General features: G+C 39.4%; 1 protein-coding gene across 1 annotated transcript in view; it reads right to left on the reverse strand.

Annotated features, from left to right (window-relative positions):
* Positions 1 to 25525, reverse strand: part of SOS2 (SOS Ras/Rho guanine nucleotide exchange factor 2) — a 125465-nt gene extending 99940 nt beyond the window's left edge. Inside the window, exon 1 of the mRNA XM_072629785.1 lies at positions 25209 to 25525. Within this exon, the coding sequence (XP_072485886.1) occupies positions 25209 to 25295 (87 nt within the window). The 5' untranslated portion in view covers positions 25296 to 25525. The remainder of the gene's footprint in view (positions 1 to 25208) is intronic.
* Positions 25526 to 27413: the final 1888 nt, after the last annotated feature.

Below are 27413 nucleotides of genomic sequence, written 5' to 3' on the forward strand. Positions count from 1 at the left end.
AACTTTTTCTCTAGTTAGAACTGTCATAACTGCCATTTTACAAGGAAACATTATAAAAAGGATTATGAAGATTTAATCTGGGGAGCAACTCTGGAGCAGTGATGTTACACTCAAATGGAAATTAGGGGAATTAATACACATACAAGGATCCCAATGGGCCGTACGTTGATTTAGCTTTAAAATGTAATATTATCTATGTTTTATTATACTTTACGTATTTATTTATTGTATTTTTTATTTTGTTAAGTATTTCCCAATGACATTTTCATCTGGTTTAGGCCTCATTGGGACGTTTTTGCTCCAGAGAAATAGCTTAAAAAAACTAAAGAGTTTTGTGGGGTTTTTCCTGTCATAGCTAGAGAAAGCAGAGAGAAAATGGAGGTATCTTCTTTCTTTATGAACTACTGCAACCTTTATCTTGTAAAGATAATGAAAAGGATTCAAATTCTGGCTCTGACACTTCATTACCTGTTTGGCAATGTGAATCATTTCACCAAGGACCCCAAATTCCCCACTAACAATTCAAGAATAATAATATTTATATTAGTCACCTTGAAGGATTGTACAAGAAAACTGATTTGTAAACCTTAAAGCACCATGGTAATTTGTAATTTTTTACTTGATGAAAATATTTAAGAGATGTAAAGCATGGTACATGTGAACTCAGAAAAACTGGGTTGGCATTGGGCAAGTCAAGGAACCTCTCTAAACTGCAGTTTCCTGTTCCGTGAAAGAAGAGGGCTGGAGAAGGTGATCTAAAGTCCTTTTACAACTCTAAATCGATGACTTTAGGATTTACATAAACATCAAGGAAGAGGAAAAAAAATTAGAAAGTTCGTGTAAGCATAAAGAACAATATATAAGAAGGGGGAAATTTAAGCTACATGAGTTGGAAAACATCCAAAATAAAATAAAATACATTCAACTACTTTTTAAAAAGTTTCAATAAGAGAATGGAACAAATAACTTGGTTGTGGTTTAAATAAAAATACATTATTGAGGGAGACTATGGGGAATGATGGCTCCTCCAAAATTCATAGCATAAAAAATGTTTTTTTTAAGAGTGTAAGGTCCCAGCTTCTGGGATAAGAACTCACTGTTCGACAAAAATTGCTGGGAAAACTGGATAAAAGTGTGGCAGAAACTAGGCATAGACCAATGCCTGATACTGTACACAAGAATAAAATCCAAATGGGTACACGCTGTAGGTACAAAGATCAATCAATACTATGGACAAATTGGTGGAGCAAGGTATATTTATTCCTTGTATTTATTAGATTTATGGAGAAGGGAAGAATTTTTGACTAAAGAAGAGACAGAAAGCATTATGAAGTGCAAGATGGATAATTTGGATTACATTAAACTGAAAAGTTTTTGCACAACCAAACCCAATGCAAACAAAATTCAGAGGGATATAGAAAACTGGGAAAGAATTTTTACAGCTGATGTCGGTGATAAAGGCCTCATTTCTAGAATATGTAGAGAACTGAGTCAAATGTATAAAAATACGAGTCATTCCTCAATTGATAAATGGTCAAAGGATATGAACAGGCAATTTTCAGAGGAAGAAATCAAAGAATCTATAGTCATATGAAAAAATGCTCTAAATCACTTGATTAGAGAGATGCAAATCAAAACAACTCTGAGGTACCACATCACACCTATCAGATTGGCAAACATTACAGAACAGGAAGATGATAAATGTTGGCGAAGATGAGGGAAAGCTGGAACACCAATACACTGTTGGAGCTTTGAGCTGAACCAACCATTCTGGAGAGCGATTTGGAACTATGCCCAAAGGGCTACAAAAATGTGCATACCTTTTGACATAGCAATATCGCTTCTAGGACTGTATCCCCAAGAGATCATAAAAATGGGAAAGGGTGCCACATGTACAAAAATATTTATAGCAGCACTCTTTGTGGTGGCCAAAAACTGGAAATCAAGGGGACACCCATCAATTGGGGAGTGGCTGAATAAACTGTGGTATACGAATGTAATGGAATACTATTGAGCTATAAGAAATGATGACCAGGAAGACTTCAGAGAGGCCTGGAAAGACTTATATGATCTGATACTGAGCAAAAGGAGCAGAACCAGGAGAACTTTGTGCACAGCAATGACCACAGTGTGTGAGAGTTTTTTCTAGCAGACTTGGAACTTCATTGCAATGCAAGGACTTAAAAAAAATTCCCAATGGTCTTCTAAGGCAAAATGCCTTCCACATCCACAGAAAAAACTGTGGAATTCAACTGCAGAATGTAGCAGATCATGTGTGTGTGTGTGTGTGTGTGTGTGTGTGTGTGTGTGTGTGTGTGTGTGTGTGTGTGTGTGTGTGTGTGTGTGTATTGCATTTTGGTTTGTTAGATGATTTCTCCCACTCATTTTAATTCTTCAACACAGCATGACTATAGTGAAAATGTATTTAATAAGAACGTTTGAGTAGAACCTATATGAAATTGTATGCTGTCTTGGTGAGGGAGGGAAAATAATAATCTAAGTTATATGGTAGTGATTGTAGAACATTGAAAATAAATAAAATTAATTTAAAAAAAGAATGTAAGGCAAATTTTTTTACAGGCTACCACCCCTACACAATAGTATTTTGGATCTTGAAAAAAGATACAATTGATACTTTCATCCATGTTGCTACTGACCCACAGTAGGAACATATGTGTATATATTCATTTAATATATTATGTGTGTGTATATATATGTGTGTGTGTGTATACATACATATACATATTACAAACATCAAAACTATATAAAGAGAAATAAACAGCATGAGATTAGGCTAGAAATACAGGATACTACCAACATTTACAGATGGATTTTGTAGAGGAACAGACTTTTTTTGACTCAGTGTCCCTGACTTTCTATTCCCTACAACCTGACTGGCCCCAACTTCCCTGACAGTTTCTTTGCCTGGGGGCATAAAAGGTCCCAGCCTTGTGAGCTGGTGCCTCTCTTAAGTGCCACTGTATACTTGCTGTATATACTTGCTGTGTCTGAACAAAATAAACTTCCTTCGTTCAACGACTCACAAATATCTCATTTCATACATACAGCCTAAAGCAAGAGTTCAGGAGTTTAAAGCTCCACTTACAACAGCTTTAAATGCCAGGTTAAGAAGTTTGACCTTCACGTAGCAGATAACAGGAAACCAATGAATGGTTCTGACCAGAGGCATGACATTACCAGATCTCTGTATAAGGAAAAGAACCTGGCAACTAAAATAAAGGATAATTTGGAAGGTGAAGAGAAGATTCCATGCAGTGGCATGAAAGCAACATAAATAAATAAATAAGAAGAAAAAAGAGATGCTCACAGATTTAGAGCTAGAATGGACTTTAAAGATCACTTAGTTCATTCAGCCTTCTCATTTTAGTGATGAGGAAACTGAAGCCCAGAGAGATTTAGTAACTTGTCACAGCGGCATCTCGGATGTTCTCTCTACAATTACTCTTTCTGGACTTCATTTCATCCTGGATACTACTCACAAGCTGATTCAAACTGTCTCCAGTGCATCCCTAGGGAAAGAATACTTTGAGGACTACAGTGAGGCATCATGATGAAGGACTGAGGCATGGCAGAAGAGGTGTGGAGCCAATATAAGTGATGTTGAAATATTACTGAAACATGAGAGAGATATCACAAGATTGAAGAAGGGAAAATGTCATACTGAATTTTTTAAAAAATAGAGAATAAAGTCTGCAACTAAAAGCCAATAAGCTTGACTTTGACTACTGGGAAAATTCTACAATAGATCATTAAGGACAGTCATCACATACCTAGAAAGAGAAAAGATGATTACAAAGAGGTAATAAGATTTCACAGAGAACAGGTCATATCAGAGTTATCTTGCTTCCTTTTATGACAGGATTATTAAATTTAGATGAGGGAAATGCTATAGATAGAGATTACTTAGATGTTAGCAAAACCTCTGATAAACTATCTCATATTATTCTTGAGGAGAAAATAGAGAAATATGGATTAAAAGAGAATAAAACTAGACAGGAAATGAATGGCTCAACTCTAAAGAATTCAAAGTTAATGGGTTAATGTAAACAAGGCTAGAAACCTCTGTGATTTGTTTGTTCTGTTTAATATTTTCATCAATGACATGGATAAAAACATAGATGACTCTTCAAACCTGCAGGTGACATAGAAATATCTTGAAAGGCTTTAGCAATGGACTCAATATAGTAAGATTAAATTCAATGGGAAAAAATGTCATGTCTTACATTTCATATTTTTAAAAATCACCTCACAGGGACAAGATGGGTAGGCATGAATAGAAACCAATTGTTTTAAAAAAAGAACTTGAGGTTTTAGTTAACTGCAAGCTCAACAACAATACATAATATGATGTGTAGCCAAAAATAAGCTAATGTAATCTTGGGCTACATTAAGAAACACATAACTTCTACCAAAAAGGAAGTGATCACTACATTGTATTCTGCCTTTTTAAGATCTCATTTGGAGCATTTTGTTCAGTTTTAGGTGCCACAGTTTACGAAAAGACACACTGACAAGCTGGCAAATGCACTCAAGAGGGCAAACAGGACGGGAAAGGATCTCGAGTCCCTGTCATGAGGATCATTTGAAAAAACTAGACATATTGAGCCTGGTAGGAAAAAAAGACTTAAAAGGGGATATGATAGCTGTCAAAGTATTTGCAGGGTGGTCATAAGGAGGAGGGGTTAGATTTCTTCTGGGTTCAGAGGGCAAACCAAAAGCAATCACTGCAAATTACAAAAGAGCTAATTTAAGTATGACATCAGTAATAACTGCCTAATAACTATGGCTATTTAAAATGGAATGGGATACAGTGGAGATATACAGTGGAGTATAGGTTGAACTAGTTGGTCCTTCAAGCTCTTAAATTTTGTGATCCTACGAAACAGTTTGTAATAAGCCTACAGAAGTCATCTCACTACAAATCATGAAGGAGTTTAAATGTAAAACAGAGAGTTTTTAAGTCAGTGACATGACATACTAACATGCTGGCTCTTCTGATAACCATTTTCCTCCAAAAACAGGTTTCTTCTCATTCTCCTACCTGTCTGGCTACTCCTCAATATCCTTTGCTAAATCATCATCCATAGCCTGCTCCTTAACCAGGTGCACCTCAAGATTCTGCCCTGGGCTCTCCTTTTTCTCTGTGACCTCTGTCTAGGTAATCTACTCTGTTCTCATGGGTTCAGTTATCTCTTTTGTTGTTCAGTCATTTTTCAGTCCTGTCCTACTCTTTATTACCCCATTTGAGGTTTTCTTGGCAAGGATACTGGAGTGGTTTGCCATTTCCTTCTCCAGCTCATTTTTACAGATGAGGAAACTGAGATAAACAACGTTAAGTGACTTGCCTGGGTTAACATAGGTAGTAAGTGTCTCAAGCTGCATTTTAACTCAGGAAGTTGAGTCTTCCTAACTCCAGGCCTGGTACACTCCTAGGTACCCCTCAGTTATCTCTATGTAGGTCTACATATCCAGTCCTAGTTTTTCTCCTGAGTTCCAGATCTGCCTATTGTACATGGTGTCCTATGTGCTGGCTGTCCAATGAACATCTCAAACTCAACACATTCAAAATAGAACTCATTATCTACACTCCCCCACACACTCCCCACCCTATACCACTCCTCTCCCAAACTTCCCTTTTCCTTTTGAGGGCACCAACATCATTCTAGTCACTCAGCCTTGTAACCTCAGATTAATTTTCCAGTATTTATTCTCCCTCACTCCCCCCTATCCCATCTACATAAAATCATTTGCCAAGTTTTGTCAATTCTATCTTTTCAATATCTTTCAATCCATTCCCTTCTTCCTACCCAGAAAATCAGGACACTTGTGCAGAAGCTCAACACCTCACCTGAAAATTACTGCTACCATTCTCATCCTATTTAGTCCTGTTATATCTAAGCTCATTCCAATCCATTTCCCTCAGAGCTACCAAATTGAAACCCCTAAAATACAAGTCTGACAATTTCTCTGCATACAAAGCTTCACTGCCCCCCTGTTCTCCCTTCCCCATGACTTACTATCTAGAAGATAATGTCAAAGATTACAAAGTTTTGGATAAAAAAATCCAAATACCATAGGGGCATAGGCCATATTTTCTTCACTGCTGTCCACTGAAGGCAATGTATAAAGAAAGAAAATTTGATTCAGGAAGGCAATAGCTGGAAAAAAAGAGTGTCTGAGATTGAGATTTAGACCTCTAAGAAAACAGCTTAAAATGGAGATTACAGATTTCTAGGCAGGGATGCAGCAGTCAGTTTCTTCACTTAAAAAATGAGGGGGTTGGATTAGAGGACCTTGGAGGCACCTTCCAGCTCTAACCTATAATTTAACAAAGTGTAGTTAACAAAGAGTACACTTAAAGGAAATCTTGAAAATCTAATCAAAAGATCTTTAAATTAAAAAGGACATAAGAAGAAAAGCTACCCAGCATAGAGTAACTAAATTGAATACTAACTGCTGAGACATTCAGAGACCCAATTTAACAGAAAACAAAACCCAAGAAAGTAACCAAGAGAAAAATTCATGGCCCCAAGAGTCTTACATAAATACAGAAAGTTGTCAACAAGCAAGAAGAGCTAGACATCTGAATCCAAGGAGGCAAATCTGATCTCTCAGGTATTACTGAGACCTAGTGGAATGAAAATCATTATCTTATTCAAAAGAAACAGGATAAGAAAAGAAGTTGAAATTACTGTAGCATAGTGTTTTAAGAAAATATGCTTATGGGGGGCAGAGCCAAGATGGCGGAGTAGAAAGACGCACATACACATAGCTCCGAACCCACAACCCATAGAACGGCTACAGGGAAGTAATTCACGGTGAATTCTGCACCCAGAGGCCACAGAATATTGGAGCGAGGGAGATTTCTGTTCCGGAGAGACCTGCAAACCTCTCTCGGGGGGTCCTTCGCAGTGGGGACTGGGCTCCGGGACTAGGAGCTGAGTGCAGCCCTGCCGCAGCCGCGGCACCGAGAGGAAAAGATCCGAGCGGCCACACAAGTCCCTCCACCCACAGGTGATGGGGGTCAGTGAGAGAGTCTCTTTGGCGGGTCGAGAGGGGAATGGGGTGCCCCCATAATTCAGGCCCCCCCGGGAGGTAGAAGCTGAGAGGTGGCTGCACACAGGGGCTCCCCAAGGGGGGGCGGGAGCCTGAATCCATTGTGGAAGGTCTGTGCATAAACCCCTGAGGGAACTGAGCCTGAGAGGCTGCCCTGCCCTGACCTGACCACCTGAACTTAATCTCACACTGAATAGCAGCCCTGCCCCCGCCAAAAGCCCTAAGGCTGGAAGCAGCATTTGAATCTCAGACCCCAAACGCTGGCTGGGAGGATCAGGAGGCAAGGTGGGTGTGAGGAGAATATTCAGAGGTCAAGTCACTGGCTGGGAAAATGCCCAGAAAAGGGAAAAGAAATAAGACTATAGAAGGCTACTTTCTTGGAGAACAGGTATTTCCTCCCTTCCTTTCTGATGAGGAAGAACAATGCTTACCATCAGGCAAAGACACAGAAATCAAGGCTTCTGTGTCCCAGCCCACCCAATGGGCTCAGGCCATGGAAGAGCTCAAAAAGAATTTTGAAAATCAAGTTAGAGAGGTAGAGGAAAAGCTGGGAAGAGAAATGAGAGACATGAAGTCAAAGCATGAACAGCACATCAGCTCCCTCCTAAAGGAGACCCAAAAAAATGTTGAAGAAATTAACACCTTGAAAACTAGCCTAACTCAATTGGCAAAAGAGGTTCAAAAAGCCAATGAGGAGAAGAATGCTTTCAAAAGCAGAATTAGCCAAATGGAAAAGGAGATTCAAAAGCTCACTGAAGAAAATAGTTCTTTCAAAATTAGAATGGCACAGATGGAGGCTAGTGACTTTATGCAAAACCAAGAAATCACAGAACAAAGACAGAAGAATGGAAAAATGGAAGATAATGTGAAATATCTCATTGGAAAAACAACAGACCTGGAAAATAGATCCAGGAGAGACAATTTAAAAATTATGGGACTACCTGAAAGCCATGATCAAAAGAAGAGCCTAGACATCATCTTTCATGAAATTATCAAGGAAAACTGCCCTGAGATTCTAGAACCAGAGGGCAAAATAAATATTCAAGGAATCCACAGAACACCACCTGAAAGAGATCCAAAAAGAGAAACTCCTAGGAACATTGTGGCCAAATTCCAGAGTTCCCAGGTCAAGGAGAAAATATTGCAAGCAGCTAGAAAGAAAAAATTCAAGTATTGTGGAAATACAATCAGGATAACACAAGATCTAGCAGCCTCTACATTAAGGGATCGAAGGGCATGGAACAGGATATTCCAGAAGTCAAAGGAACTAGGACTAAAACCAAGAATCACCTACCCAGCAAAACTGAGTATAATACTTCAGGGGAAAAATTGGTCTTTCAATGAAATAGAGGATTTTCAAGTATTCTTGATAAAAAGACCAGAGCTGAAAAGAAAATTTGACTTTCAAACACAAGAATGAAGAGAACCATGGAAAGGTGAACAGCAAACAGAAGTCATAAGGGACTTACTAAAGCTGAACTGTTTACATTCCTACATGGAAAGACAATATTTGTAACTCTTGAAACATTTCAGTATCTGGGTACTGGGTGGGATTACACACACACACATGCACACACGCACACATACATAGAGACAGAGTGCACAGAGTGAATTGAAGAGGATGGGATCATATCTTACAAAAAAAAAAATGAAATCAAGCAGTGAGAGAGAAATGTATTGGGAGGAGAAAGGGAGAAATTGAATGGGGCAAATTATCTCTCATAAAAGAAGCAAGCAAAAGACTCATTAGTGGAGGGATAAAGAGGGGAGGTGAGAGAAAAACATGAAGTCTACTCTCATCACATTCCACTAAAGGAAAGAATAAAATGCACACTCATTTTGGTAGGAAAACCTATCTCACAATACAGGAAAGTGGGGGATAAGGGGACAAGCAGGGTGGGGGGGATGATAGAAGGGAGGGCATGGGGAGGAGAGTGCAATTCGAGGTCGACACTCATGGGGAGGGATAGGATCAAAAGAGAACAGAAGTAATGGGGGACAGGATAGGATGGAAGGAAATATAGTTAGTCCTATACCACACAACTATTATGGAAGTCATTGGCAAAACTACACAGATTTGGCCTATATTGAATTGCTTGCCTTCCAAAGGGAAGGGGTGGAGAGGGAGGGAGGTAAAGAAGTTGGAACTCAAAGTGTTAGGATCAACTGTCAAGTAATGTTCTTGCCACTAGGAAATAGGAAATACAGGTAAAGGGGTATAGAAAGCTATCTGGCCCTACAGGACAAAAGAGAAGACGGAGACAAGGGCAGAGAGGGATGACAGAAGAGAGAGCAGATTGGTCATAGGGGCAATTAGAATGCTTGGTGTTTGGGGGGGGGAGGGGAGAAAAGGGGAGAAAATTTGTAACCCAAAATTTTGTGAAAATGAATGTTAAAAGTTAAATAAATAAATTTAATTAAAAAAAGAAAAAAAAAAAGAAAATATGCTTCTGAAGATAGCACCCTGAGCTCTATCTGATAAATCCTCCACACAGATCTAGGAAACTCAGCAGATCAAGTCCTAATCAGGAAATTCAAGAAAAATGAGAGTGAGGATTTTTCCAGCCCAGGCTGGCCCAGAGAAAGAGAGTTCTGAAGACACTGGGGACAGCCTGTTGGGTCTAGCCAACTTATAGCTTCATACAAACTCAGAAGTGCAAATACAGGATTCAAAAAACTGATAAAAAGGCATATGCAAGTAAACAATCATATGGGATTAAACTAGAATAAACTATTTACATTCTAAAACACAGGTCTAATCATGTCACACACACACCCCTTTACTCAATAAACTCCAGTGGCTTCCTTTTGCCTCCCTGATAATTATGGCTATTTAAAATGGAACGGGATACAGTGGAGATTCCTTTCACATATGGGAACATTCTATCATTCATAGCCTATCCAAATAACCTATCCCCCTCTTACCTTTCCAGTCTTCTTATACCTTACTCCCTAATACATACTTTTCCATTTGGTAACACTGGCTTCCTGGCTGTTCCACAAACAAGACACTTCATCTCTCAGCTCCTACATTTTCTGTGGCTGCCCCCCACAGCTGAAACATTCTCCCTCTTCTTCTCTGACTAGTGACCTTACAGGTTTTTTTTTCAAGTCTCAACTCAAATCTTATCTTCTATAGAAAGCCTTCCCCCACCCTCTTAATTCCAATGCCTTCCTTCTTTTAATTATTCCCTATTTATCTTCTATATAGCTTGGTCTATTTTTGTTTGCATTTAGTCTTTTTGACTCTTTTTGTATCCCAAACTTAGCAAAGTGCCTGGAACATAGTAGACTCAATAAATATTGATTGTTTGATTGGGGCCTCTTAATCCTATCATCATTATAATGGGTCATATTAGATTTAGGAGAACACATGAATATCCTGTGGAAAAGATTAGATGTTGTTTTCTGCTTGCTGACATAGGACACTACCAATAGCAAAGACTGGAAGTTACAAAGAGGCAATTAGAGCTATCCATAAGTGGAAAGGGCTACTTATCTAAACTCTCCCTCCTTGGAGATCTGGTTGTCAGAGAAGCTGGATATAAGTTGGATTTTGTGACTGTAAGTTTTAGAATCAATTCTTAAATACACCTTCAAATTTAACTTATTCCATTAGATATGTACCTGAGAATTTAGTAACTATTGCCTTTGCAAATGGCATTTTTACCCCTAAAATCTCCTCTGTCAATTAAGAGTCTTCACACTAGTGTGGCAAGGCTGTTAATTAAATACTTACTCAGACCAGAGGAAAGATTCACTTAAAATACAAATAGCCAGAGGCCAGGAACTTCATTTCTATTAGACCTAGTTTGAAGTGAATGCTCAGCGTTAAAGAATGAAAACAGGCAAGTCACTGGCTAAGGCTCAGAAATATTTTCCTTATAAAGCATTTCTCTGACATAGGATTAAGTCTACATATAACCTGCAAAGAAATTCATAGACAGATCTCATCTATAAATATCATTAGTCTACAAAGCCAAGAAAGAGCAGGAATAGACAGAGCTAAATCAGTCAGTCTTCCAACAAACATTAAGGTTTTCCTATATGCCAGGAACTTAGAAAGGCAAATGAAAGTCCTTGCTCTCAATCTACAGTAGCTAACTTCTATAACATGCTTTAAGGTCTCCAAAGCACTTTATCTTTACTTCATCGCCACAACCAAAAGTTTACAAGTCAGCTTAAATGTATAGTATTCTACCCATGAAATAAAAATTAAGTCAATTATTTCTGTAAGGAAACAGGAAAGCACCAATAATAATCCCTAATATCTTAAAAAGGCCTTAAAATGGCAACAAAATGTGGCACTTCCTCTCTCTACAAAAGGTATAGTCCTCCCAGCAAGAGGTAGGACAAAGAGCTTGTTTACAAACATGGTCAGAAGGTTTTTCATTTCTGGGTTCCATAAACTTCCGCTCAAGAGGAGGCTACTATTTACATTTTAATTCTTTTGAAAGCCTACCACTTCTTGTGTTGGACCCTAACTCTGCAAATAAATTCATCATCACCTACTGACACAGAAGAATCAAGCTTTGTATGCCCTGGAACTCCTGTTTGCTCCTGAGCAATCTAGTCCCGACAACCACTCCCCACCAAGCTAAGTCAGGGCACTGGACAGGAGGATGAAACTGGCCTTGGAGTATCCAAATATGTGTTAAAGAGGGGAAAAGAAGAGTTAATCAGAGGAGCTGGGTTAGAGTCCCATATCTGCTACTCATTGACTCTGTGACCTCACAGTATCTTTTTCTATAAGATGAGGGCTAAATAAATTCAGGTAGGTGGTGCAGTGGGCCAGAGGGTGGGAAACCTTCAGGCTTGAGGGCACATATGGCCTTCTAGGTCCTCAAATGTGGCCCTTTGATTGAATCCAAACTTCATAGAACAAATCCTCGAGGTTGCAAGTTCCTCAACCCTAGGCTAAAGGGTCAGGCCTGGAATTAGGAAAACTCATTTGTTTGCTTCAGTTTCTTCATCTGTAAAATGAGCTGAAGGAAATGGCAAAACAGTATCTCTGCCAAGAAATCCTAAATGGAGTCAAAATGAATCTGACCGGACTAAAACAACCTGTCGACAACACAGATTCATAAACTGAAGCTAGAAGGGCCCTCAGAGTTAATCTTTATGGTTCTTTCCAGCTCTAAATCTACAATCCTAGTTTCTACAAATTAGGCTAGTTTTACTTCAGCAAATAGTAATTTGTAGAAGGCTTATAAATATTGAAAAAGTAACATTGGAGTTTATGTTACAGGACAACTATCCTGGTACAGGAGAACAAGGGGCTGCATGGGATACATGAAAATGGAAAGAGCCCTTCCCACATGAGACACATTTCAAAGGAAAGACCCACAGCATCACTGACTTGTCAAGGGAAAAGGAGGAGTCGGAGGACTCCAGGGTTATCAAGGAGGTGATTCAAAGATATGACACTGCAAAAAAAGAAATGGGGGGGAGTTTTGTTGCAAGGGGTTTGGGTAGGGATAAGAGGGAATGTAAGCACATTAAACTGTTTTGGATACAATTAATCAGAGACAAAAGCAAGCCAGATAGAAGTGAAAATACCTACTACACAACAGTAGCTATGGAACAATAGCTATGGAACTAGAACGGTAAATTCAAATTTCCAGCCTGAACCAGATTAAAATGTAATTGGGAAATGTTTAACAAAATAAATAAGAATATGATACAATCTAGATAATGTTAATTTGTGGTTTTCTAACTCTACAGTGGTAAGGATCCATTTCTACATGGGTTAGTCAGCACTGATCTGCAAATCCTCTGCATAAAAACAACCAATGAAACCTCTAGTCTAGTAGAGACAAAAAAAATAGAAACAAAGGTCAACTGAACAACTGAGCAGCAGTGCATTACAGAGAATGGGAAAAGGAATTGGTAAAGGAAATGTAGGAGGAGATCCAATATAACAACATAGTATCACAGAAACCACAGAAGAAGAATTTCAAAGAAGAATTGACAACAGCAAAAAGGTAAGGGAGAATAAAGGTGACAATAGTCACTGATAACCATCCTGGGAGAAGTGAAAGTACTCTGGGTCAAGTCATTTCAATAAGAATTTATTAAACACTTATATTTAGAGATGTGAAAATGTAATAGTTCCTGTCCTTGAAATATCAATGTTCTGCTTAGAGATGAACTGGGAAGCTGAGTGCTATGGCGGAGATGGACCCCAAAGGACCCCAAAACTGTACAGGACGTAACCACTGTGGTTCAGCGCTTCTCCTGCAGATGCAGGACAAGTTTCAGACCATGTCAGACCAGATAACTGGACAAATTGATGACATGAGCAGTCTCATTGATGATCTGGAGAAAAACACTGCTCACCTTATGACCCAAGCAGGAGTGGAAGAAACAAAGTACCTGCTACCCATAATAATTAAAGATTTTGTTAATCATTTAGAATGAATTTTGGAAAATTTTTTTTTTACAAGCCAGAAGGTGAAAGAACAACTTTTCTTAACTAACTACTGCACACAAACATTTTTTTATTCCACAGCTTGTATTCCTAGAATATGCAGTTTAGTTAGGTTTCAAGGTGATTTATTTCTTGATTTCTTGTACTTGGTAGCTTCATAATATATGACATAAAATTTATAAACATTGGTTCGTAAACTGAAATTCTAACTACTCTTGGCTAAAATTTTAAAATATTTTAGTGCATTGATTGTAAAGTCATTTGTTGTTCCTTTTGTAGTAGTTTCAATTTAATAACAAATTGCTGCGATTTTTTTTAAGAAACATATTAATTTTTTTCAACTGTTATTAGACTCTCTGTGAAGTAAAACACCTAGTCTATAGTTTGTAATTCTCAGCACAAAATTACTGTTACATTAATAACAAATGAATGAGATATTAACCATATTTTTAAAGCAGACAAAAAAATTCAAGCATTTTGTATTCTGATTTTGCTATGTTTCTGTGATTGTGAACTACACTTAAGAATCTACTAAAAGAAGCTGAAACTGATGGACAGTAACTACTGTCACTTTTTAATACACTAGAGATTTTGGATAGTGAATGTATCTCAATTCCTCCCAAATACTAGGGAAAGAAAATAACCTTGTATAAAAATGATTTACAATCACTGGTTAGAAATTTTGTGTCATAACACTTTAATAATTAGTTATAACATCAAAAGTGCTCACTATAAGAACCTGAGGGGGTTTTAAAACCCACTTACTCCATATTTACCTATGCTACTGATTTTAAAAAGCATTTGTCAGTTAGAAGAAAAAACAAGTGGCCATTGTGAATCCTTGTTCACTTGCTGCCTACTGACTGACAAATGCCCTTATTATAAGCTTGGATTTTTTAAAGAAAAATTGTGGTTTGTTGCTTACCTTTTTTTTTATCTAAATGCTTGCAGAATAACACTTTTGTAAGTGGAATGGAAAATACCAAACATGACTGATTCATGAAATTGTTCCTATATTAAAAAAAAAAATTAAGTCAAGATAAAGCTGAAGGATGATAAAGAGGTAGAGGGTCATTTTTCCTGGAGAGGAACTTTTAAGTGTATATTTTGTGATTGTACGAGAAATTTTCTGTACCAGCAGACAGTTTATTGTATTGTTAGAAATATGGAATAATGCTATGAAATAATAATATGTCTGGTACAAAATGAAGTAATCTTATTAAACTTCTATTAATAAACCAAATAAAAAGATAACGACATTCTTCTGGTGGAAAACAACATACATACAGATAAATATACATGAAAATGAAATAGAGTAAATACAAAATAATTTTAGGATGGTGTGAGCCCTAGAAACTGGTGGGGGTTCAGGAAAGGCCTCCTGTAGATGACATCTAAGTTTTAAAAGAAACTAGTAATTCCAAGAGACAAAGCTGAGGAGAGAATATTTTCCAGTTTTGGTCTTAGAGACTGTATAGATGCCCAGAAGCAGGAAATGGAAAGGAGTATATAGAGAACAGTAAGTAGTCTAGTTGGAATAGGATGTAGAATGTGAGATGAGAAGTAAAATGCAGTCTGTTAAAATAAGCTAAAATCAGAATATGAAGACCTTTAAATGCTAGATAAAGGAGGGTTTATATGTTATCCTAGAAGCAATAGAGAGTCTCTGAAGTTTCTTGAGTTGGGGTGTAATAGGTCAGATATATACTTTAGTAATATCACTTTGGTAGCTGGGAAAAGATGAATTAGACAAAGGACAATTTGAAGGCTATTGCAATAATTCAAATAAAATGTATGATTACTTATAATGACAAAGCCTGGACCCAAAGAAATGAGAAAACACACCTCTCTTCTTTCTTTAATTAAAAAAAAGTTTCTTCCCACCCCTTCACCCTACCTCACAACCCTCCCCCCAAATCAGCAATGTTTTCTTATAGTATAAATTTATGGTGGTAGGAGAAGAACCTAAAGTGCTAAGAGTGAGGAATTCCTAGTAGCCCTGGGGTATGGGCTCTGATTCTTTCCAGAACGGCATAGAAATAACCCAGGCAAAGATCTCATCTAAACCCCAAGTTGGTAGAGGGCACAGCCAAGTACTAAAGCCACACACTCAGCCCAGGGATTGACCCAGGGTGCCCAGCTGAGTGACTCACCCAGAAGATATGAAGCTCCCTGGGAGGAGTCCCACAAGGTCATCATGGCTAAGATGCGAGGACAGGAGAGGAAGCCCTATAACAACAGAGGTGTAATATTCTTTGGCAACAGATGCTCTTTATACTTGTGCCTCTCCGCTTATGAACTCTATATGCCCACTCCTTGTGCTGATTCTATGCGTATTTATGAAAAACATCCCAAATTTATGCAGTTTCAGAAAATTCCTGTATTTTGAGTGAACTGTGTTCACTTAATAAACTATTTTAAATGACAAGCTTGCTAACTGAAATGATGTGCTCATTAGTATACTGAGTGAAGAAGATATTTTGAGCAGTGAGTACTTCTTTTTACTACTCATCTCCCTCAACAAAATTTAACTGTGTCTACCTATCCTAGGTCAATCCAAGTCTACCAGGTAGAGCTATATCTTTCCTTGTAAAAATGCCTCCAAAATCTCCAAAAGTTTCATTACTATTGAGGTACCCTTATGCATCATGTTTAATATTACTCTAGTTTTACACACTTTAAGGATCTATAATTTCATTTTCTAAGAATCCTCTCCAAAAAGAGATTACAACCTTTCTATCCTGTGATTAACCTAGAAATGAATCGTTCTGAACTTAGCTGGTCAAGTCCTCCAATAATAATTACAGAGTGCAACCTGGATACTACATTTAAAGCTCTTCCCAGGTTGGTTAACATAACTTGGCATATGCTTCCAAAGGCAAAGACTATGCATAGAATAATAATAAATTAATAGCAGTCGTATAGCATTTTAAGATTTGCAAAGCACTTAAGTACATTCATCTTGTTTGATCATTTGAGAAGTCAGGGTCACATCCACATCATGATGAGGCATCAGAGTAGGACTCTGGTAAAAGATTCAATCTATGAGTTAAAATCATGCACTTTTCCTCAGAACAAATAATAATTCCAGTAATTAATAGAAAGTGTTGAACTAAAAGTTGATTATGCTAACATTCAATAACAATTATTATAACATTTATACAGCACTTTAAAGTTTGCAAAGCACTTTACATATATTATTTCATTGTGCTATTATTATTTCTATTCTACAAATGAGAAAACTGAGGCACAAACAGGTTAAATGAGTCGCCCAGCATCTCCTATCCAAGACAGGATTTGAACTTGTTTTTCTGAGTCCAAATCCAATATATACTGGGCCACAAAGATACCCAGGTATTTTCACTATTAATAATTAAAAGTCATAATTTCACAGACAGCACTCTAATGTTATAAGATGCCCTGTTAATCTGTATCCTTTCTTGAGTTTCCTTCTCTTTTGTTTTAATGTTTCAAGGGCACTCTTTCATTCTACAACATACTCAACAAGTGGTAACCCAACCCTTCTTAGAAGCTTTCCAGTGTGGAATAATCCATTACCTCCCAAGGCAGTCTCAAGTCCCAAAGCATTTCTGAAGATCTGTAATTACTATTCTAGTCAAGTATGAATTTACAACTTCCACCTAGTTTTATCCTTTCAGGCTAAAAAGAACAATTTTAATCCATCGCATTGAAGATACCATGAGTCCCTAAGTTTTCTCTTCTCCAGCTAGTTACGTATGTCAAGAGCTCCTTCCAGTATGACAATTTTACAGACAAACATGCACACTGATTAAAATACTCTGCATTATCTTTAGGCATGATTCTCAAATATTATGGTTTATCTATGTATTATGGCTTATCTATGTATTATGGCTTATCTATATATTAAACCCATAAGTGGCAAAGGTACACAAAGTACTAGAAGGCACTGAATTACAGTTTCAGAGATACATAATTCACACTCAGGTCCTATGGTTTGGTCTGTTTTATTGCTCATAAAATATAATAGTTATAAAGTAGTATATGTAGAGGTGAAGAAGTTTTTATTTCTAGCTTTTAAAGAATGATACATAATTAACAGTAAACTTAATTATCCATGCATAATATTTGTAATGTCATTGTTCTCTATGTTTCAGCATCTTCGTTGCCAAAGTAAGATACATTAGGCTAGGTAATACTTAAAAACAAACAAAAAACCCAACCACAAACTGAAAAACTTGTTTTGGAAATAGACTCCCACTTCTTCTCAGTAGTGCAAAGAATTATTTAAAACCTAATGAAATCAATGTTATAATGCCCTATGTAAAAACATACGAAGAGCTGCATAAACTGAGGTGATGTGAAGTGAGAACAATGGAAATAATTTTTACTATAACTTTAAAGGAAAACAACTGTGAAAAACTTAAAAAGTATGATCAATGAAATGACCCATTACAACTCCAGCTAACGAATATGAGGAATCCTATTTCCCACCTCTTTACAGAAAGGTAAGAAACAGAATGAGATCTATATTTTCAAACATGGCCAATATGTGGATTTGTTTTATTTAACTATACTTGTTACAAGACAGAAATATTTTGTTTTGAATGGAGAGAGGGAGAGTAGAGAGTTCAAGGGGAGCAGTGACAGAAAATAAAAGTAAAGTGAATCACTTAAAAATACATAGAAGTTCAGAAAAGAACACAGACAAGCAAAATAGTCTTATAACATGTTAGATTTAAAATATATTTTTTAAAAACAAGTTACACGTAGTAGAGATTTATAGCTTCACATGTAGCATTCTTTTTCTGTTCTATATATGGGGAAATATCCATGCTTACTGATGTTTGTTAAATTCATAATAAAAAAGAAATTTACAAAATTAAATACATGCTTGTATCTACAACTATCAGCTAAACCATTTTTCCCAAATTAAAAAAATATAAGTACTGTTATAATTAATATTGCATTTTACTAGATATATATATGTACATATGACCTAAATCCAAATACAGCAAAAAATAATTTAACATTGTGCCCCAGGTTCTTATTCTTAAATACTTATTTCTAAGGTTTATAGTCATCATTAATTGGTTTTATAACCACTTCTCTCTGCTGGGGTTCTTTTAGTTAAATTCTCAAGAATCTTTTTTTTTCAGGGCCCCTTCCATAGGCCCAGCTTATACAGGGAAACATCGCTTGATAAGTAGCTAATATAGAGGCAAAAATATTGGATTATAGAGCTAAAGGAGATGGATTCAAATCCTGACTCTAACACTTCTTACCTCTATGACTTCAGGCATCACTTCTCATCTCTAGCTCTGGCTCTGTTTCCTTGGGAAAGGGAAGTGAGAAGATAATCTAAGATCCAGTTCTCAAACTATAAGAGCTTGAATAAGAATTCAATACCTGAGTTCCCTCAGGTGGAATGCAAGTTAGATCCCTCACTCAATAAGCATTTCTTAAGCATCTACTACATGCCACATATTCACAAGATAAATGTAGCAACTTCATGCACCAGGATAAGCCTAGTATTAGAAGTGGATCTCAGTGAGGAAGGAGTGTCTATCCCAAAGCAGGTATAGGGTACAGACATCCTGAACAAAGCCCTGGAGGAAGAAAACAGAATTTTATGGATGGAAAAGAACAAGGCAATGTAACTGGAATATAGAATTAAAGAGAATAATAGAATTAATAGTAGTAATTAATAATAATAGAATAGAATTATAGAGAATAATGTGCAATTTGTCTGGCAAGGTAAGCTGAAGCCAGACTGTGAAGGGCTTTGAATGACAAACAAAAGTAGGGGAGCCACTGGTGATTCTTGAAGATGGCATGGTCAGACCTATGCCTTAGTAATATCATTTTGGCTACTGGATTTTTGGAACATGGATTTGAGGGAGGACAGTCTTGGGGCAGGGAGAATAATCAGGAGGTTATTACAACACTTTAAGAAAGAGGTGATGAGGACTTGGACTAGAGTGGCTGCCATACAAGTAGAGAGAAAGTAATATGTGAAAAGATGTGGCAACTGATTGCATATGGGAGTGAGTAAAGAGATAAGGATTACTTCAAAATTAAGAACCTGGATGACAAAAAAAGCATATCATCCTCAACAGTAATAGAAAAGTTGGGTAAGAGAGGAAAATCTTGGAGAAAAGTTGAGTTCTGTTTTGGATATGCTCTGTTGGAAATGTCCAATAGATGATGATATGGGATTGGAGTACAGGTCAAAAATAGGAATTAATATCCAGATCTAGAAAGCACAGAGAATAATAACTGAACCCAGTGGCATTCATAAGTTCACAGAAAGAAAGAGAATGCTGAAAAACATTTATCCCAGGACAAAGCCCTATATACTCACAAATAAGAACAGGAGATGGATGAGGGTCCAGAAAAAGAGACTGGGGAGTAGTCAGACAGGTAAAGAGAAGAATGAAGAGAGAGAAATGCTGAGAAAAGCAACGGTGGAGAGAATATACAGTTAACACTGTCAAGTGCTGCAAAGAAGTCATGAAAGATGAAAGCAGAAAAAAAAACCCACTGAATCTGGCAATTCAGTAGAGAATATAGATAAGCCTGAAGAAAGCAGTTTCAGTTGAGTGATGAGAAAGTCAGACTTCAAAGTGCTGAAGAGGAAGAAGAGAGAAGAAACATTATTTTTGTTAATAGATTTTTCTAGGAGAATATGAAAGGGAGAAGGTTTAAGAATGGAGGGAACATATGCAGCAGAGAAAGATTCATTAGACAGGAAGAGATTGGACATGAGAGCAGACAATTATGAGGACAAGTTATGAAAGGAGAAACAGAAACACAAGTAGAGAAAGTGCCCCTGACAAGGATAAAGGTGGAGAGTATAGGAAATAAAGTAAACGGATAGTGGATGTAGTTTCTAGTAATACATAAGGCAAGGTCGTTGTTGAGAGGGAAAGAGGAGGTATGGGAGGCTGAGGAAAGAACAAAACTTTTGGAATAACTGATAGGAGGAAAGAAGAAGATTCAATTAAGAAAAAGTAAAAGAATTACTATGCAATGGTAGACATGGCCAAGAAAATTTTGTGACTATCTCCAATACCATGTAAGAACAGAGAAAGTAGATGGCTGGGGTAATCCAGAACTGCAATTTTGTAAGGCATGAACAGCAAACGGCCAAGAAGCAAGGAATTCAAAGGTAGAGGACAGTGTACAGTTGACTGCTTCTCACTAGGGTCAAGAATAAGAAGAGAGCCTACACAGAATTCCATTCTTTATAGTGATCAATATTATAAGCAAGTATATATCCAATTATTTTAAGACAGGATCTCACTAGTGAAAAGGATTAGAACTATAAAGCCTAATATTCTAATTACAACTGAGTTTCCAGATAGAATTCAATCTAAGAGACAGGGGTAAAATGAAGACATAAACTACCATTTCTATTCATGTTTTTATCCCCAAAATTTGAATTTAAAAATAAAAAATGCAGTAATTTCCAGTCTAACAGAAATTTCCTCTAACCTCTTACATACTACATATTTTCAAACTTGTATTAACTTTAAACCCTCACCAAAGCCCCACTGTAAGGCAGGTAGGTTGATAAGTGGATATTGCATTAGACTGAAGAGTCAAGAAGACCTGAGTTAAAATCCTCCCATAGACATTTTATTAATTGTATGACCCTTGGAAAGTCATTTAATCACTGTCTGTCTCAGTTTCCTCATCTATATAAAATGGGGAAAATAACAGCAGCTCAAAGGATTGTTGTGAAGATCAAATAGGATAATGTTTATAAAGTGCTATATAAATGCTAGCTATTATAATATTATTGTTACTTTATTCCTTACCATGATATAGAAGTGCTTCTGGGTTCTGGAAGGCTACACCAGTGAAACACAAATTCTGGCAGGCTGTATCAAGTTGGCAAGGCTTGAAAAGAGGCTTAGACTAGCAAAAAGCAGAGGTTCATCACCAGAGAATTGGCCACTAGGTAACAAATTATTTTGATACTGTAACTAATAAAATCATTTACTAAGAGTTTCAATTCACATCAGTGAAAATAATATACAGACTATTAAAATCAGATCTCTTGAAATACAAGCCTTAAAACTAACTAAAATCATCATTATGAATTGCTGAAGATTGTGAGTTTCCATTTCACATATAAATCCTGATAATGCCAGTAAAACCCTTAAAAATGGATTTCCAATTAACAATTTTAAAGGATTTGAATAACATGAATACAATCCAACTGAATAAACCATGCTCAAGGATTTATATCTGTATCTAAATATGAGAATTCAGAAACAGAAATTAACTTTTTTCTTAATTCTATGAAACATCTGTTGACAAAGATATCTTAGAAACCTGTGTGGATTGGACCAACGATAAAAGAAAGTCATAATTAATCTGCTCTGGAGATTACATGGAGAAGTTTCAGGGGGAAGGTGGATTATGAGGGAAGTGCAACAAAAACAAATGGAAGAATGTGCAAAGTTGTGCATCACTGGCAAGTACAACAGGGAGAAAAGGGAGCCGGGAGACCCTCACTAAATACACTATTTGACCATATTCAAAAAACATATCTACAGGTACTTCTCAGTCTGTTAAGTATATAAGGACCCCACGATCCACAGGTTATCCAAGCAAAAAAAAGTTTGCCCTTATATTCTGCACCTTTCTCCTCTCCCAGAATGCTACCTTTGGTACTTCAACTTAACTCAGAGCTGTTAGCACTTGGCATGGTGCTTCTTCAAGATCTCTAACTAGAACCATAATCTGGATGAATGAAATTAAGGAGTATGGTCAGAAAAGTACCCTCAGGAAGAATAGCTCCTTACAAGAATAAAGGGATGCTCCTTTCAGACTTTGATAATTTTGATGATTACAAGAAAAAGACAAGACAAAGAAAAAACATTTAGCCTAGTACCTGATGCACAATAGACACAACAAATACTTGTTAACTTGACTTAAACTGAGAAAGCACAAAGCATTTACCTAAGGCAAGGTCTGCCTCAGTCTGTGCTTCAACTACTCTTCTTCACATAATTTAGCAAAGAACTATGAAACAATGCTGGGGGAAAGTAAGATTAAGTATTTTGTGCTTTAATTGCTCATTTTCACATACATGGGAAACAATGAAACACAAAACTGTTCTATGATTATGGGACAAATGTACTTGGCTTGATCTTGGCTCAGCCAGCAGAGATGAGAAGTTGGAGTAAGGTTTCTCAAGACTGAATGATCAATGAAGACACATTTCAGAGTAAGGTAAACTAACAGGGTAAAATAGATTTCAGAGTTCTATGAAAGAGAAGCTATAGCTTTCTGAACTGGGTTTAGAAAGGAAACATCAGAGCCGTGCAAAATCACAAACAGAGAAGTTGAAAAAAGAAACTTTTCTTCACTGCCAACCTACTATCCGCAGGATGTGTAGAGAAGTGAAGATACTTTCCTGAATTCCTCCTATTGCTTAGAAACTGTACAAGAGAGGAGAAGATATTGGTCAGCAGGTAGATAAGAGAAAAGAAGATGATATTTCTGACTGTCACCTATTATCCAGGAGATGAAGAAGAGAAAAGAAGATACTCTGCTACACTACTACCTGTTGCCAAGGTAGTGGGGAAGAAACCTCACAGCCCAGCCAAAGAAGTAGAATCTGAACTGAATAGACTTCTGCTAATCCAAATCTAAGGGCCTTCATCCTTACTAAGAGATCATACCACATACAAGCCGAGGGGATCAGCTGGACCTAGAGTTATATAGGTAATACCTAGAGTATTACCAATGCCATCAAAGAGGAAGACTCCAGTGTATCAAAGGACTAGTAGCAGAGCAATCCAACAGATCAACCCATGCAGCTGAAACTGAATCCTACCCCTCCATGGAAAAGCCCAGTCATTTTAACAACATAAAAGTTACACCCATCTGTAAACCTTGAAAGGACAGTTCCTAAAGAAGAAAAAGGGCATTAATGATCTTAGATTCTGAGTTATAACCAGTGTTTTCCTATAATATTAATGGAAGGAACAGCCACCCACCAGTTACCCCCAGAATCCTCAAAGTAATGAGCTGTAGCAGCCCTCTGAGGAATCCCCAACCTGCTGGCATCTTGGGTACTAGATGAGAGGGATAATGGGACAGAGGAGGAGAGGGAAAGGAAAAGGGAGAAAGAGGAGAGTAGGAAAGGAGAGCAAGAGGAAAGAAAGAGAAAGAGGAGGGGAAGAGAGGAAAGAGACAGGAGAAGAGAAAAAGGGAAGGGGAAATAAGGGAGGAGAGGAAAAGAAGGAGGGGAGAACAGAAGAAAGGAGGGGGAAAGGGAGAAGAGGAGGGGAAAGAGGAAGGGAAAAAAAGAAAGGGAGGGAAGGAAGAAGATGGGGGAGAGGGAAGAGGAGAATCCCCAAGCTGAATAGAGTAATTCAGGAAACCATCAAGAACTACAGGAAGGTGAGACCAGAATTTGATCTGGGAATCTAAGCACTGATTAAGCACTGAAATTAAGCATTGAATTGGAAATTCAATTTAAATTAAACATTCAATTAAGCATTGAAAATCTGGAACTCTAGGAACTTCTCAAGTAATAAATAGTGTATGTAACTTAAGTGTTTTGTAATTCTTTTGTACAAGAACTGCTTTAATATTTAACTTCAAGACAATTACTCATAAAAATTTCATATAAACCTACCCTAGAGCTTATTATCCTCTCTCAATTTATAGGTCAATTTATATCTCAATTTATCTTAGGTCTTGGATTGATCTAAGTTATTCTGGAAGATGTAGAGGCCTCTGAAGTATTAATGAGGAATTCTCAGTATGAAAGCCTACCTAGAAACATACCACAGCCTGACATCATTCACAGAGAAAATGTCATCCAGGGTTCAAAAGCTGCTTATGTGCATCTTCCCCTCCAAATGATGCCAAGTTTTACTGGCACCCAACAGTCAGGGAACAAGTTCTCAAGAGGAATCTGTCATGAACACACAGATTTCCCTTACAAAAAGCAGACGGACTACAGGAAAAAAAGCCAGGCAGGCCCGCTCTAAATTGACCTTGGGAAGTGGACCCTAAGAACTGTAGCAGACTCACTGGCACTTGGAACATGAGAAACACACACATGGGGTCATGTCAACAGTAACACTGGCTCACGAAGAGGTGAAGACTCTCGGGAAGCAAGAGGCCTGGGAAAGAGCTCCAACCAACTTCATTAAAAGTTACTGTTTTGCCCTTAAATATGATCTTTTAAAAAATTTTCTCAAAAACCGTCAAGGCATTCCGCGATTAACAAATTGGACAGCCGAAGCTGCCAGAAAGAAAACTACTGGGAATGCTGGGGGCAGACAACTTAGAATCCTGCATTTAGGGAAACAAACAAACTCTGCGGAATCATGAACCAGATTGTCCAAAGGTTCCTCTGGACGCACCGGCCAAGCCGAGTTCTGCCCCGGCTGAGAAGGGGAAAGCGGAGAAACTTGTGACCGCAATGGATGAGAGATGGGGCGGGGAAAGCGGCCCGCATTCTTGGAGGTCAGTCACCTCCGAGAGGGGAGAGAAGCCCGGCCCGGGGTCCCTCTCTCCCCCCCGCCCCGGCTCCGGAGAGGCCGGCCAGGGGCACCTGCCTCGGGGCCCCCAGCGGCACCCTCCCGCGCTCGCTGTCTCCCCGGGGGCCGCGACGTGGATTCCAGGAACGCGCAGCCGAGTCGGGCCCGCAAGGTGACAGAGGCGCCGCCAGCCCCCCTCCTTCACTGACCTTCCGCAGGGCCGGGACGAAGAGTCCCCGCCATTTCGGGTGGTTCTCTTCGCTGAAGAAGTCGTAGGGCTGTTGCGGAGGCTGCATGGCCCCGGCGGCAGCTCCTCCGCATCGGGGGTGGGGGAGCGAAGGCAGGGCCGGGAGGCAGCGACGGCGGCCGCCCAACTCCCGAGTCCGGGCGGCTCCCTCCCTGACAGCTCGCGGCGCGGCCCGGGCTGGGAGGGGTCACTGCTCCCCGCAGGCGCGTGGGGCCCCGCGGCCGGAGCTCCGCGTCCGAGAGCCCGAGCCGGCCCGGCGGCGGCGGCGGGTTCCTCCCCCTCCTTCTCCTCCTCCTCAGCCGCCTCCTCCTCCTCCGGTGTGGGCCGCGGCCCGGTCCTCCGAGGGCACTTCCTCCTTTGTTCGGGTGAGCTGCCCGGCGGTGGTGCCGCTGGCCTCGCCCCAGCCCCGCATCCCACCCGCCAGCCCCCCACTACCCGCTGCGATCGCGGCCGTGGACGGAGAGCGGCAGAGCCGGGCGTCCTCGGGTTGTCCTCATCGCTCCGCGCCCCGCAGTCCGGTCCGGCTCAGCCTCGGAGCCATCTCCGCCGGGAGGAGGGCACGGAGGGCGCGGAGAGGGGCCGGGATGCGTAGGCTTCCTTCGAGACCAATACGGGACGCTCCCTTTTCCTCCCCCTCCCCACGGGCGACCCCTTCAGCTTCCCAGGAGACCGGCCGGGAGAGCGCTCCGGCAGCGATGACGAGCTTCTCTTCCTCCAAATCCTAGGCTCCCCCTTCCCCTTGCCCAGGTTCTCATTATTCCCCCTCACCCCGGCGAGGCCGGGCACTAAGCATGCGCACTCAGAAGGAAGGAAGAGGCGGTGGCGGCGACTCGAGGGGGAGCCTCGGCCGAGGCTGGGGCGGGCCGGCGGGCGGGGTGCGCGCGGGCTGTCCGGACCGCGGATCCCGGCGGCGCGCCCCTGCGGGGCTGAGGGTGTCGGAGTCCTACGGCGAGACCCCGGCGGGCTGCGGGCTTCCTGGTCCTCAGAGACAGCCAGAGCTGGCGTTGTGGCCCTGTTACATGCACACAAGCGCTAACTCTCCCGCCTCCCTTTCGGACAAGGAAGGCTTAGGTTGACTTTCGGGCCCGGTTCTTGCCCGCGGCCTTCGTGTGCCCCTGCCCAGAACAACTCTCCGGATTCGGAGGCCGCCAGAGCGGTTTTTATTTTGGGGATCCCCGTGTCAGGGAAGAAGAAGAGCCAGCCTAAACCAGTCCTGGAAGCTTCCTGAGGAGACAAGGCTTTGCCTGGGAACTCTATAAAGGGAGAAATAAAAAATGAAATTAAAGGTTTGGAGGGAAAAAGCAGAATAAGAGTTTAGAACAGAATACAGAAAACTTAATCCAAATAACAGACTTCTGAAACAATAGAACATTCAGAACTGAATAACTCTACAAGACAGGAAGAAATAGTAGGGCAGGCAAAAGACTGAAATAGTAGAAATTGAACTAGGAAATGGAAGGTACTAGCTTCGAAAAGCATCTGACCTGGAAAACAGGTTAAGACAGTCTAAGAATGATCGCACTCCCTGAAAACCATGATTCCCACTGCCCCCTGGAAAAAACCTGGATACCGTGTTTCCAGAAATCGTAAGGAAAGCTGCCTAAATTAGAACCAGAAGGCAAAATAAATAATACCAAGAATCCACCTAGGGCCGCCAGTCCAAGGAAAATTATTGCAGTTAGCCAGAAAGAAAGAGTTAGAGCTCAAGAAGGAAGCACAGTGAAGATCTCACAAGACTGGTGCAACTGATAGGCTAACAGGTAAAAGATGAAGGCTCATTTACCCAGCAGAACTGAGCAGGAGCCAAGAAAGGAGAGAGCGGGGAGAGAATCTTTAGTGAAAAGAGGACTTTCAAGAGTTCTTGATGAAAAGACCAGAACTGACTTGGAACTTTGAAATGAAAACGCAGGAGTCAAGAGAAAACTGAAAAGAATGATCTTTGAACTTTAAAGATGAAATAAAAATGGTTATCAAGGAATAGGAACCAAAGTGAAGAAAGTCAATGAGTAGCTAGCTGCCCATGCTGAATTCAAGTTACTAGGCTTAAATAAACTGTATCCTACTCTAAATGCCTTGCCATGTACCTGGTTGATGTTCTCCTCTCTCCCTTTGGAACAATGGTCACTGGAAACCATGCAACCCCCATCCCCACCCCTACCCCAGGGAA

This window comes from Notamacropus eugenii, chromosome 1, assembly GCF_028372415.1.
Source record: "Notamacropus eugenii isolate mMacEug1 chromosome 1, mMacEug1.pri_v2, whole genome shotgun sequence".
Classification (NCBI taxonomy): Eukaryota; Metazoa; Chordata; class Mammalia; order Diprotodontia; family Macropodidae; genus Notamacropus; species Notamacropus eugenii.